Source organism: Rhinoderma darwinii, chromosome 3 (genome assembly GCF_050947455.1).
Source record: "Rhinoderma darwinii isolate aRhiDar2 chromosome 3, aRhiDar2.hap1, whole genome shotgun sequence".
NCBI lineage: Eukaryota > Metazoa > Chordata > Amphibia > Anura > Rhinodermatidae > Rhinoderma > Rhinoderma darwinii.
In genome coordinates, this window is record NC_134689.1 from 49,173,246 (window position 1) to 49,187,930 (window position 14,685).

The 14,685-nt window shown below is 44.1% G+C and overlaps 1 protein-coding gene across 5 annotated transcripts in view; it reads right to left on the minus strand.

Annotated features, from left to right (window-relative positions):
• Positions 1-14,685, minus strand: part of TCF7 (transcription factor 7) — a 201,411-nt gene that overhangs the window by 37,968 nt on the left and 148,758 nt on the right. For all 5 annotated transcript variants that reach the window (XM_075856342.1, XM_075856343.1, XM_075856339.1 and 2 more), the window contains one exon: positions 449-539. In XM_075856342.1, the coding sequence (XP_075712457.1) occupies positions 449-539 (91 nt within the window). The remainder of the gene's footprint in view (positions 1-448; positions 540-14,685) is intronic.

The window sequence follows — 14,685 nt, forward strand, 5'->3', positions numbered from 1 at the left end:
TTCATTGAACACTGACACCTTTCCGTAGCACTACGGAAGGGTGTCAGTGCCGTGGAAATGTTCCGGGAATTATGGAACATGTCCGTTCTTTCGCATTTTGCGGGCCGTGCTCCCATACTTTGTATGGGAGCACGGCGCGAAAATGCGGCTGTCAGTCAGCGGCCGGCCGTGCCCGCAATCGCGGGCCGTGATTGCGGGCACGGTCGTGTGCATGGGGCCTCAGTGTTTGCTGGAATGGCGGAAGGGGCTTGTTGAAGCCATTACCTTGGGCGCCAAAAGAGCTTGTCCCGACCCTGGTCAAAGGTCTAGGCAGTCATTGTGTAGACTCCCTTTACATTAAGCTTCATCATTATATAGACAAAAGATCAAGCAGGTTATCTGCATTTGACAAAAGAAAGTGTATGATTTAGGTCCATAAAGAAATCCCTCATGAACAGAGCCCACTCACCAGCCCATTGACGGTGATATTTGTCCAACACCTCCTGGGGGAATCTGGTAAAATGCTGGAATATCTTGCGTTTGGTGAGGTCTGTGTGCACCTATGGAATAGAAAGCAAATATTCACCTACCATAGCAGATACTTAAAAATACAACCAGCCATGAGAACATAGTCCCTGCTCATCTTATATGGTATAGTAATTTCATTACAGCAAAATCAACTTTTTATACAGATTAGAAACAAACATTCTGTTACTTTGTGAATTTACTATCAATATTGAGTCAATGCTCAATGCAAACTACAGGTTATACGACTACACTAAGGCCTCATGCACACGACCATAGTGTTTTTCTGGTCCGCAAATTCCAGGACCGTGTTCCGTGAAATGTCAACCGCAGTTCATCCGTATGTAATCCGCAGTTCATCCGTATGTAATCCGCAAAATGCGGATAAAAAAAAAAAGCCTAGGTAAAACAGGATGACGACAGAACTCATTCCCGGTCGTCGCCTAGCAACATTTCCGCAAATCCGCAAACTGCGGATGACACACGGAGGTGTATCCGCAATTTCCACGGGCCCATTGACTTCTATTGGCATGTCCGCATCGAATTTGCGGCCCGTAATAAGACATGTCCTGAGTTTCTGCGGCATGGATTTGCGGACATGCGGAGACCCGTGAAAACACGGATAGTGTGTATGGGCCCATAGAAATGAATGGGTCCGCAATTCTCCCGTGGATTTGCGGGGGAATTGCGGACGCAAAAACACGGTCGTGTGCATGGGGCCTAAAGGTTGCCTGGCTGTCAACTTGGAAAATGGAACAAACTGAGGTCCCATGGAGAGGTGGGTGCTACACAATGCCTTTGTCAATGGGTCGTAGACAATAAAATAGACTACAAACTTCATTACATCATTTATTTGTGATTTGATTTTGAAGTGCAAATCAATCCCCAATATCCACTCTTTTTTTTCCTGATATAGATTTCTAAATCTGAGGAAGTTTAGGGGCTTACCGTATACTGTTTACACATTGAAATCATGAATAAAAGTATCCTGTAAATTCCCCCTAGTGGAGGATACAGGCAGGATGAATTTTGGATCTCTAGTATCACTAAGCAATAATCTTGTATTCGGCAAATAAAATTATTAATCTCCAATATCTTTTTTAAATCAATCCAATTTTATTGATACGAACACAGAAATAAAATAACACATTGACATTCACCTTTCAATTTTCCAACATCGTATACAATAGTTACAGCATATCAGAAAATCCCCAACATCCCCCCTCCCCCCCCCCCCGCACAGCCCCCCACCATATCTCCACCCATTGTTTCTAGTACCATTCCTGGCCAGAGCTCATTTCTCTTATCAAGGTTCCCCACCACCCCTTCTTTGCTCCAAACTCTATCACCTCCAGTTCCTCAGACGACTCTTGCCCTTATTCTACTCAGTTCAGGTGACAGCACCTCAGGACAGGCCAACCATCTGCTCCATTATTTATCAAAAAAAATTTCCGTGCCCCTTTTCGAAAATATCTTATGCTCCATCAGGATATTATAATTCAACATTCCTACAATTTCCCTCATCCCTGGTGGCTCCGCGTCCAGCCAGTGTTTAGCAATGCATTTCCTCGTTTGATATATTTTGGCAATTGCCAGACTTGCCATTCTGTCACTCTCCAATTCTCCCACTGCTCCCAACAACATAACTTTAGGGTCTGCCGCCAATTCCCGACCATACACCTGCTTTATCAGATCTAATATTTCCCCCCATAGGGTCCTCAGGGCCTCACATGACCAAAAGATATGTAATATGTCCGCCTTCTCCTCCGTGCACCTAGGACATTTAGCATCCGCTCTAATACCCATCTGTTTTAATACCCACGGGGTGCGGTACACTCTATGTATCAGGAAGAGCTGGGATCTCCTCTGCGCCAGACTGAGTGATAAGTGACATGTGGACGCTAATATCTCCTCCCACTCCTCTTCGGTCAATGGACCGACATCTTGTTCCCATTTCGCTTTTACCAGCACCATTGGGTTTCCCAGGTGTTTGGACAGTAAGCTCCTGTACGCCATTGAGATCAGGCCTTTGGTCGTGTCAGCCCGTCCCACATACTCTAGGACCCCAAGAGCACAAACCGTCAGGTCCACCACATGCGCCTGCGCCTGTAGGGCATGACGGATCTGCAAATATTGGTAAAACATACTGTGCTCCAGTGGAAATAGGTCTTTCAACTGCTGAAATGATCTCAGCACGTTATCATCATACAGGTGTTGTAATCGCATAACCCCTGCCGACTCCCATTTTTGCATGCCCTCTAATTGGTATAATTCCCACAGGACTGGATTATGCCATAGGGGAGTATATTTGGTACACATTCCCACTCCCAGGATCTGTTTGCATTGCCACCATATTTTATGTATCAGGAGTAATGTTGGTTTAGCACTCGTCAATCTCTTAAAGGTATGCGCTTCCACACCCTCTAGTGGGTTGAGTCCTCCCCCCAAATATGACAATAAACGTGCGCTAGAGCCCCATGTCTCTGTGTTCTCCCACCCCTTAAACTGTTGGCTCTGGGCAGCCAGGTAATATATCCAGGCATTTGGCAGCGCGACCCCCCCTTCGTCTTTAGGCAATTGCAATTTCTCCAATTTGATCCTTGGAACCCCTTTTTTCCAGACCAGATCCCGAAAGAGATTGTGCAATCGTCTGAACCAGTGCTTAGGTATCCATACTGGGGAGTTATGAAGAATATATAAAACTTGAGGCATAAGGATCATCTTGATTAGATTAGTCCTCCCCAGAGCAGAGAGCGGGAGCCTGTTCCAGGCGTCTACCTTATGTTTCACCTTGAGCAGCAGTGGTAAAACATTCTAAGACATATAGTCTTGAACCCTAGCAGTCACCTTAACGCCTAGGTACGTAAATTCAGAGACTATCGGAATCCGGGGTCCCACTCCAGTATCTACAATGTTCACCGTGTCAAGTGGCATCAGAGCAGACTTGGTCCAGTTAATATTTAATCCCGAGAACTCCCCAAACCTTGTGATCGTGTCCATTACTACCTCCAGAGTGTTCTCAGTGTCCGTCATATATATTAAAATATCGTCTGCATATAGTGAAATTTTTTCCTCCATTTCCCCATATTGCAAGCCTCTTATGCGCTCCTCCTGTCTTATGAGGCACGCCAGTGGCTCTACCGCCAAGGCGAACAGCAATGGTGACAGTGGGCACCCCTGGCGCGTACCCAGGGCCAGCGAAAATCTCTCGGACAATGCACCATTCACCCGTATGCGGGCTGTAGGGGCCACATACAGCAACTGTACCCACTTCACGAAGTTAGGGCCGAATCCCATCTTTTCTATTACTCGCCATAAGTACCCCCATTCTACACAATCAAATGCTTTCGCGGCATCTAACATTAGCACAGCCCTTCCTCCTTGATCATCCGGTGTCGCCTGAAGATTTAGAAACAGCCGCCTGAGGTTGACAGCCGTCGATTTGGAGGGCATGAACCCCGATTGGTCTTCATGCACAACATGCTGTACCACCCTATTCAGCCGCAGCGCTAATATCTTTGCCAAAATCTTAACATCCGATGTCAGCAAGGATATTGGTCTGTAGGACTCCGGTAATTGACTGCCTTTCCCCTCTTTTGGGAGAACCACTATCGTCGCCTCATATAGGGAGTCTGGTAGTTTACCTCTGTCAAAGCTATCCTGCAAAGTATTCAAGTAGTGTGGCGCTAACTCCGTCCCATATTCCTTATAGATTTCCCCTGGTAACCTATCTGGATCCAGAGCTTTCTCATTTGCCATATCCCTTATCGCCTGTTCCAGCTCCTCCAGTGAAATAGGCGCCTCCAAGCTTTCACAGTCCTCCCGGCCCAAGGTAGGCAAATTAATGTTTCCCAGATACTCGTCCAATTGCTGTGTGTCGTAATGCACTTTGGATGTGTATAGGTCAGTATAAAACCGCTGAAATATTTGCAAGATTTGCCCCGTGTCTGTCTCCACCCTCCCCCCAAGGCCATGAATGAAATTATTACTCCCATGCGGCTGTGCCATCCTAGCGAGTAGCCTCCCTGGCGTTTCCCCTTCTTCATAATATTTCTGTTTAAGGAATAACCGCCATTGCTAGTTGGTGATTTTTCAACAACGTCTGTGCCTCCACCCAATGTCTAAGTGTCTCCTCGGACCCCTCTTCTACATGTCTCCCTTCTGTTTCTGTCACCCGATCCTCTAGACTTTCTCCCAATTGCCTAGATTTAGTTTTTATTTGTTTAATATGTTGAATGAATACTCCTCTCAACCATGCTTTCATGGCGTCCCATAACACCCCTCGCGGCACTTACTCAGTATTAAAATTTAAATATTCTTTTATCAAGTCCCGTATTTCCCCGCCATCCATCAATTTTAGCCAAAACGCATTCAGCTTCCAAATCCCGGGGTTCCTGGTAGGCCTTTCACCCACTTCCAGCGTCACTGCCATCGGAGAGTGGTCTGACAACGCCCTCTGTAGATATTCAATTTGCGCTATGTACGGCACTGCTGAAGCCGAGCATGCTACCAAGTCTATTGGTGAAAGAGACTGAAACGTGGACGATGCACACGAGAACTGCCTCACCCCTGGATGTTTATCTCTCCAAATATCCCGCAAACCCAATTCCTCCATTAATCTTCCAAAGGCAGTCAGGTCACCCCTTTGCCCTCCCCCACCCACTCCCCTATGGAACCTATCCAACCCTTCAGACATCACTGCATTAAAATCCCCCATCACGATTAGCGGTACCTCAGGCCACCTGGACAGTTTCTCCGTAACTCGTTTAAGTACAATGCTAGAATAAGGCGGAGGGATATACAGCACTACTAGTATACACTCCCAGTGATATATAGTACAGTGCACTCCCACATACCTCCCCTCCTCATCCGAGAAAGACGAATGACAAACAAAGGGAAGACTCCTGTGTATCAGCAAACTCACCCCCCTAGAATAAGTCGTATGAAAGGAGTGAAACCCATGTGCGATCCACACTCTCTGCAATAAGGACACAGATTCTCTAGTCAGATGCGTTTCTTGCAGCCCCACTATCAGGGCATTTTGCTGTTTAACCCAGTTAAAGATTGCTTGTCGTTTCCTAGCTTCCCGTATTCCCCGGACATTCCAGGATAGACATTTAACCGATCCCATCAGGCGCTATATCTTTGAGAAATCTGTTACTACTCTAGCCTGCTCCAGTCAAGATATTAGGCCGTGCGTTCCCTCGTTCCCCCCCCCAACAAAACCTCCCCCCCCCGAAAAGGGTCAGAGCGACATGTACTGTCTCTCCTATCCAGCAGAAACGCACCATAGTGCGAACTTTTGACATGCCCTATTGGCATCTCCCTTTGAACCATTTAACTTTCTCACCACTTCCAGTGAGCGCTGGCTCCCACTGCTATTCGTATGTAATAAACAATCCCACACAATCGGCAGAATTTACAGATACATTAGGTACCCAGTAACGATCCCACAATATCATCGCCATCAAGTGCGGCCAATCTGTTAAAAGGATACCACCCTGCTGTGTTTCAGACAAGGGTGTTCACACACCGGAGAACTGCATAAGAACATATAATGTACTACAGTCCCGCAAACGCAAACATGGCTCCAGACTTCACCGCCTAGGCGGGCTTTCACGCATCCTCTTCTTCAGCCGGTCTCCGCAGCCGTGCCTCATTGCTATCCAGCCATCTGGCAGCCTCTCTGGGGTTCTCAAAGAATGAAGCAGTCCCAAATGCAACCACCCGCAATTTAGCCGGATACATCATGGAGTATGGTATGGACAAGTTCCTCAGATGCTTCTTTACATCCCAATATTGCAGCCGCTTCTTCTGTACTTCCGCAGAGAAATCCGGATAAAAGGATATTTTAGCGCCATTGATGGAGATATCCTGCCGTTCCCTTGCCTTCCTCAGTATCTTATCTCTGTCCTTGTAGTGTAACAGCTTCACTAAGACCGGTCTCGGGGGTCTCCCCGGTGGTCCCGGTCTGGTAGGTACTCTGTGCGCCCTTTCAACAGCATATAAAGGAGACAGCTCTTCCCGGCCAAACTGCTCCAGCAGCCATTTTTCAAAAAACTCATCCGAGTTATTGCCCTCCGCTTTTTCCGGCACTCCTACCAAACGCACGTTGTTTCTGCGTAACCGATTTTCCAAATCATCCGCCTTAGCCTGCAGGGCTACCACCGCCAAGGAATGAGACTGTACATCACGTCTGAGCTCTGGCAGAACATCTTCCACTTCAGACACTCTCCCCTCAACAACTGTGGTTCTTTCTGCCACTTTCTGTAAATCATTTCGTAACAGCAGAATATCTTCCTTCAGGCCTCCCACCTGCCCAGTCAGCATAGATAAGATCGAGGAACCGTCTGCCAAATACTATGTAGGTTCCCCTTCTGATGCTAAAACAGCTCTGACACGTCGAGGCATGGAACTCCACAAGACCTAGTACTAGGACATTAGCAGCAGATCCTTTAAGTTGCAAGGTGGGACCTCCATGGATTAGACTTTTTTCCAGCACATCTCACAGGTGCTCGATCTACTTGAGATCTGCGGAATTTGGAGGCCAAGTCAACACCCTGAACTCTTTGTCGTGTACCTCCAACCAATCTTGAGCAATGTTTGCAGTGTGACACTAAGCATTATCCTGCTGAAAGAGGCCACTACCATTAGGGAATACTGTTGCCATAAATGGGTTTACTTGGTCCGCAACAATATTTAGGTAGGTGGTACGTGTCAAAGTAACATTCAAATTAATGCCAGGAACCAAGGTTTCCCAGCAGAACATTGCCCAGAGAATTATACCTCCTCCGCCTGCTTGTCTTCTTCCCATAGTGCATCCTGGTGCCATCTCATTCCCAGGTAAGCAACGCACACGAATCCTGCTGTCCACATGATATAAAAGAAAATGTTGCAAGGTGGGGCCTCATTTATCAGACCAGACCATCTTCTTCTATTGCTCCATGGGTCAGTTCTGATGCTCACGTGCCGATTGTAGGCACTTTCGGCAGTGGACAGCACGGGCACTCTGACCGGTCTGTGGCTATGCAGCCCCAAACCTGGCAAGCTGTTATGCACTGTGTGCTTTGACACCTTTCTATCTTAGACAGCATTAACTTCTACAGTGGGATCGGACTAAACGGCTTTCCTTTGCTCCCCACGTGAATCAATGATATTTGGGCGTCCATGACTCTGTCACTGGCATACCGGTTGTCCTTCCTTGCACCACAGTTGATAGGTACTAACAACTGCATAACGGTAACACCCCACAAGACCAACCATTTTGGAGATTATCTGACGCACAATTTGGCCCTTACAGATTCATACCCTTGCCCACCTTTCCTGCTTTCAACACATCAACTTCAAGAACAGACTGTTCACTTTCTGCCTAATATATCCCAACCCTTAACAGGCGCCATTGTAACAAGATAATCAATGTTATTCACTTCACCGGTTATTGGTTTTAATGTTATGGCTGTTCAGGGTATATAGGTATATGATCTACACTCCTATCAAGTGCATCCTATAGTTGTGAAAAATAAAACAATTGGTCAAGTTGGTGGTGCAGAATAAAGGAGTGCATGCCCCTATTTTCTGCCAATTTGACGAGAAGAATAGTATGTCCTGCCTCATAATGCACCACCCACTACTGACCAATTATTTCAGTTTGCAGAAGCGGGTTACATTATGGATGGGGGATGGGGTTCGCCCAAACTTATGGTCACTAATAGGAGTCAACAGGGTCACGAAATTCATGAAGACATTAAATATCTAATTTGAATATTCTCATCTTCTGTCTGAACAGCTGTTATATGTCGGTCAGTGCAGTGTCACATTTTATGTCGGCTTTGCCAGCACTGCTTTTCTTTTCTCGTTACAACCAGTTGTTAAAGTAAATATGCAGTAAAGGATGATTGACCACAGCCACCTACCAACGCACGGGCAAACTCCTTGCAGCGTGTGTGAAATCCAGGGGCCAACCGAATACATAACTATTGCAGCAAGACGGTTTCCTGTTTATACAGTTATTTTCAAGGGATGACTGTTTGCTCTCAATTATGGTATGATGCACTTTCCATTTTCATCACCGCATGAACACATAGCTCTCCACTTGCTGACAAAATCTACTTCCTATCTTCCACCCATGCACTGCTCATTATGAGTTGGAACTGGTTTATAATCTGTACTGGCTGGAAGACCATAATCTAGATCCAAATCTACACCAAATACATGGATTTAAAGTACTAGAAACAAAAGTATCTCACAAGAGAAAAAACCCAGAAATTTCGCCACTCTTTTTGCGTCCTAAATCCTAAATCTATGCCGTTTACCGTATGGTATAAATAACACTAACTTTATTCAGCGGGTTGTTACAATTGCAACGATACCAAATTTGTATAGATTTTGTATGTTTTACTACTTTTACACAGTAAAAAAAATTGTTTTTTCAAAATTATTTGTTTTTGTGTCTCCATAGTTGAAGAGCAATAACTTATTTCTTTTTCCGCCAATGCAGTTGTATGAGGGCTTTTTTTCGCGGGACGACTTGTAGTTTTTATTGGTACCATTTTGGAGTAGATGCGACTTCTTATCACATTTTTTTTTAAGCAGGATTCACAGAAAACAGCAATTTTTCCATTGTTTTTTATATTCTTTTTTACGGCGTTCACCGTGCAGGTTAAAAAATGCAATAGCTTTATAGTCGTGTTCGTTACGGATGTGGCGATACAAATATGTGTAACTTTTTTTAAAAGTAAAGCATTTTAAAGGGGAAAAAGTGGGTTTTTAAAAATGTTTTCACATTTTTTTTTTTATTCACTTTATTAAACTTTTTTTTTTTTACATTTTTACTAGTCTTACTAGGGGACTTTAATATGCGATCCTCTGATCGCTTTTATAATACACTGCAATACTTTTGTATTGCAGTGTATTACTGCCTGTCCATTTAAAACAGACCGGCATCTGCTAGGCCATGCCTCTGGCATGATCTAAGAGGCATTCACTACAGGCAGATCTGGGGGCCTTTATTAGGTCCCCGGCTGCCATCGGAAACACAGACACTCGGCGATCTTATCGCCCGGTGTTGGTGGGAGAGAGAGGGAGCTCCCTCCCTCTCTTCAAAACAACTCAGATGCAGCGCTCGCTATTTAGCGCCGCATCTGAGAGGTTAAACAGGTGAGATCGATACCTAGGGCCTGTTCACATCATGGTCGGCTTTCCGTTCCGGGGTTCCGTCTGAGGTTTCCGTCGGGTGAACCGCGCAACGGAAAGTCAAACTGAAACCACAGCTTCCGTTTCCGTCACCATTGATATTCAGCTTGACTTTCCGTTGCGGGGGTCACCCGACGGAAACCTCAGACGGAACCACGGAACGGAAAGCAAACGCTGATGTGAACAGGCCCTTATATCGATCTCACCCGTTCGAGCAGGGATGCCCCCATCTCTCAGCTACCTCTGGTAGCTGAGACCAGGGAGATTTAACAGCTCCCTGCTCTGTTTATACAGACAGAGAGGGGACTGTATTAGATTTAAAAAATGCATTATGTTGCTGCACCTTACTGCTGGTAGAAAATTCCTAACAGTCTTGCACCAGGTTCTGGGGAATAAAGGTAACCACATGTTATCTTTATTCTGCGGGTCAATACGATTACGGCAATACAAAATGCATATCGTTTTTGTTTTTTAGGTTTTACTACTTTTACAAAGACATAACGAATTGTTAAAAATAAAATTTGTTTCGTGTTTCCATATTCTGAGACATAACTTTTTATTTTTTCTCATCGATTGAGCTATGTGAGGGCTTGTTATTTGCTTAATGAGCCGCAGTTTTTATTGGTATCAATTTGGGGTAGGTGCAACTTTTTGGTCACTTTTTATTAAAAACAAATTTAACAGATGAGGTGACCAAAGAACAGCAATTTTAGCATTTTGAATTGAATTTTTACAGCATTCACTGCAAGGGTTAAATAATGATAGATTTGAATAGTTCAGACTTTTATGGACGCAGAGATATGAATTATATTTTTTTAACATTTACTTTGGGGGAATAAATTGCATCTAACTGGTTAAACGGCCAGGATCGAAGTTATCTCCAATCCCATGAGGTGTAGACTGTAACACACAACCGACACCCCCCTAAGTATAGGGTGGGCTCAGACCGCTAGCCTGCTCCATACTTCCCGTTATCGGCTATGACGTAACCATACGTCCAAATTTCGGGAAGGCGCTAAACAGGATCTCACGGTTTAGGTAACTTAGCCTCTCTAAGCCTTTGTAGCTAGTGAGAGGGACAGTTAGGGACCTGGACACCATTCCCTTTAAGCTGGGAAATCCAAAACAGTATCAAATAAATACTGCTGTATAATTACCCATGAAGCAGCCAAATACACAAAACCACATAGAATCCATGCACACAGTTTTAAAGTCTTGCCATCCTCCCTGGTGTTCTAGGGTATTGAAGGGATCATTGCCAACATCCCTGGGGGTCTACAGTTATGAAGGGTTTTAAGGTAACATCCCTGGGATCTATGGCAGAGAAGGGGTTAATGTGTGTATCACTATTGGTTGAAATCACAGAGGTCAGCGTGGGGGGGGGGGGAATAGAGAACCCTGTGCAGATATAGCATCTGGTCTTGTGACGGGGATATTTACAGGAGATCAAGTCCAAGACGAGGCATGCTTACATGTATACAGTGTTGTTTAACCTCTTTACGACAGCTATATGGCTATATACATTCCAACTGCAGATGCCCCGTGCAGATGTCATGTATATAAACTTTGGCAGCCTGGAACAGGTTTAATGAGTGCAGTGCTGCTTCATTGCAAGCAACGCTGCACTTTCATGTCTGCCTTGGCTTTGAGAATCCCGGAATACAGCCCCCGTAGATAGTGCCACACTCAAACCCCTGTAGATAATGCAAACCCGACAGTAGATCGCGCCACCTAAGCTCTCTCTAGGAGCAGAATCCCCAGTAAGAGCACTCTGGCTGGGGATTCCGCTCCTAGAGGGAATCCCCAGCAACTCTCCATCCCTCCTGTAGAAAGCACCATCCCCGTGTAGATAGTGCCACCCCCTTGCAGATAGCACCACCGCTCCTGTAGACAGCACCTAATCTCCCTCTAGGTGTTCCCGGCCAGAGTGTTGCTGACGCTCTAGCTGGGAATTCCGCTCCTAGTGGGAGCACCTGACGTCACTGTCCACATGTGGACAGAGTCGTCAGCGGCTGCCTCTAGGAGTGGAATTCCTGGCCAGAGTGCTCTGACCCGGGATTCAACTCCTAGATGGAGCTTAGGTGGCGCTATCTACTGGGGGATGATGCTATCTACTGGTGGTGGGATGGTGCCATCTACAGGAGGGGTGGCGCTATCTATAGGGGGTAGCACTATCTTCAGGGGGTGTGGTGCTATCTACAAGGGGTGAGGTGATATCTTCCTGAGCAATGTGGCACTATATGTGTACTACCTATAGGGGACACTGTGGTGTTATCTACAATGGAACGGTGTGTGGCACTATCTACAGTGGGAACTGTGGCACTATGTGGGCACTATCTACAGTGGAAACTGTGGCACTATGTGGGCAAAAGCTATAGTGGGCACAATGTGGGCACTGGTACTATCTATAGTGGTCACTGTGGCACTATCTACATGGGCACTGTGATTTTTTAGGGGGTTGGGACAAAAAAAACGGATGGCAAGTGGTGCTTAAAAACGGTCAGACGGACGGAAAATGGATTCAAATTTTGAGACACACGGATGCAAAACAGTCATGAAAATCTGACAGCTGCTTTTTTTTTGTCGCGTGAATATAGCCTTATAGTCCTCTTCACTCTCCGCTCAGAGCGATCCAGGCTGATGGAGAGAGAAGACTAATTGTTACAGAGCCGTCTTTACCTTGACTTTTAACGCATTAAACACACAGTGGCAAGATCCTTTATCTTGACTTTTTCAATGACTTTTCAGTGACTTTTGTTGCGTGGTATTACGCTGCAGTAAGTCATCAGAGTCAAGATGAAGATGGCTACATCCGTATATATATATATATATATATATATATATATATATACATACATACACACATTTGTGCCTCTTTTAACCTTTCCCTCTGATGATTCAGGCTAAAAGTACATATACTGCTTCACCGTGCCAACTTTTCTTTCCTTTTTTTTATTTTTTTGGTGTGAGAAGACAAGTGTCAGTCTTAGATGCGGCTTTTCATGCTGTACAATATGAGCCCCCATCAGATCATGAGAATTCCCAATAGTTCCCTCTAGGTATAGCTACAGAGTTCGTAAGGCTGAAAAAATACATATTTCCATCAAGTTCAACCATGGGATGGGAGAAATGGAATTATTTGACTTGAATGAACCAGCGAAATTGAATCCTTTAAAGACTATGTAAACCTATGTATACTTTTTTTTTTTTTATTAAATAATTTATCATGGTGTTTTAAGCAACTTTTTAACTGGTTTTAAAAACTTTCTTATCTTTTTGATATACAGCTTCTATGTATCCTGGATACATAGAAGCTGTATCTTGTTCTCAAAACCGAATCCATCAGGGCAGCGGGACTGATGACTTAGATGAAAGCAGGTCCTGCGTGATCTACCTGTTATTGATCACATTATAAACAAATGTCTCACAGGGACGGGTAACTGGTTAGGTGCAGCCAACATTGGTGTAAGGCACCCCCAAAATGTCACAGAATAGCAGACTCGCTGATAGCATAGCATATATTGAGAAAAAAAGAGTCCTAAAGCTATATGTAAAGTACAAAAGATAAATTTTATTACATATAATTTACATATCGAACAATTAATAAAAAAACATGGCGAGGTTTGTAAAAAGAAGAAGTTGCATGTGGGTCACTCAAAAGTAGTATATAACCATGGGGACATGAGCATAATTGGATATAAATAGCAAAAGAAGCATACAAATATGCAGTATGATAGTAAATAGTAAATACAAAAAAAGCTGCTATCTATCAACTTTGAATCTCACATTAATGTGTCTATATCATTCCAAAAAGAGGGGGATCCAATAAAGGAAACCCCTTACTCAAATACATATCCTACAATTTAAACAGCATCAATAATGCTCGGGAGGAAAACATCAGATCTTAGTATTAAATGAATGTGCCATACAGAGATCCCCGAGAGCAAGAGAGAGTACCATCTGGTCCAAGTATAACTGCAATATGTATGCAAGATACGCAGAGTATGCAAGGCTATTCATCTGGAATCACCAGATAGAGCCAGGAAGAGCACACTCACCCATAGTTGGAAAAGTAAAGATCGTGATCCACGTGCAGAAAAGATAGCCACCCCAACGCGCGTTGGGGTGGCTGAGGAAGCTGATACAGCGAAACGCGCGTTGGGATGGCTATCTTTTCTGCACGTGGATCACGATCTTTACTTTTCCAACTATGGGTGAGTGTGCTCATCCTGGCTCTATCTGGTGATTCCAGATGAATAGCCTTGCATACTCTGCGTATCTTGCATACATATTGCAGTTATACTTGGACCAGATGGTACTCTCTCTTGCTCTCGGGGATCTCTGTATGGCACATTCATTTAATACTAAGATCTGATGTTTTCCTCCCGAGCATTATTGATGCTGTTTAAATTGTAGGATATGTATTTGTGTAAGGGGTTTCCTTTATTGGATCCCCCTCTTTTTGGAATGATATAGACACATTAATGTGAGATTCAAAGTTGATAGATAGCAGCTTTTTTTGTATTTACTATTTACTATCATACTGCATATTTGTATGCTTCTTTTGCTATTTATATCCAATTATGCTCATGTCCCCATGGTTATATACTACTTTTGAGTGACCCACATGCAACTTCTTCTTTTTAGAAACCTCGCCATGTTTTTTTATTAATTGTTCGATATGTAAATTATATGTAATAAAATTTATCTTTTGTACTTTACATATAGCTTTAGGACTCTTTTTTCTCAATATATGCTCTATTATTGATCACATCTAAGTTCCTGTGGACTCGGGTTTGAGCGCAAGATACAGCTTCTATGTATCCAGGATACATAGAAGCTGTATCTCAAAAAGTAAAAATAATTTTTAATAAAAAAAAGCAATTACAAATTTGCTTAAAACACCATAAAAGATTGTTTTATTATTATTATTATTTTTTTTAAAGTATTCAAAGTTTTACATAGCCTTTAAGTCTGTCTTGAAATTTG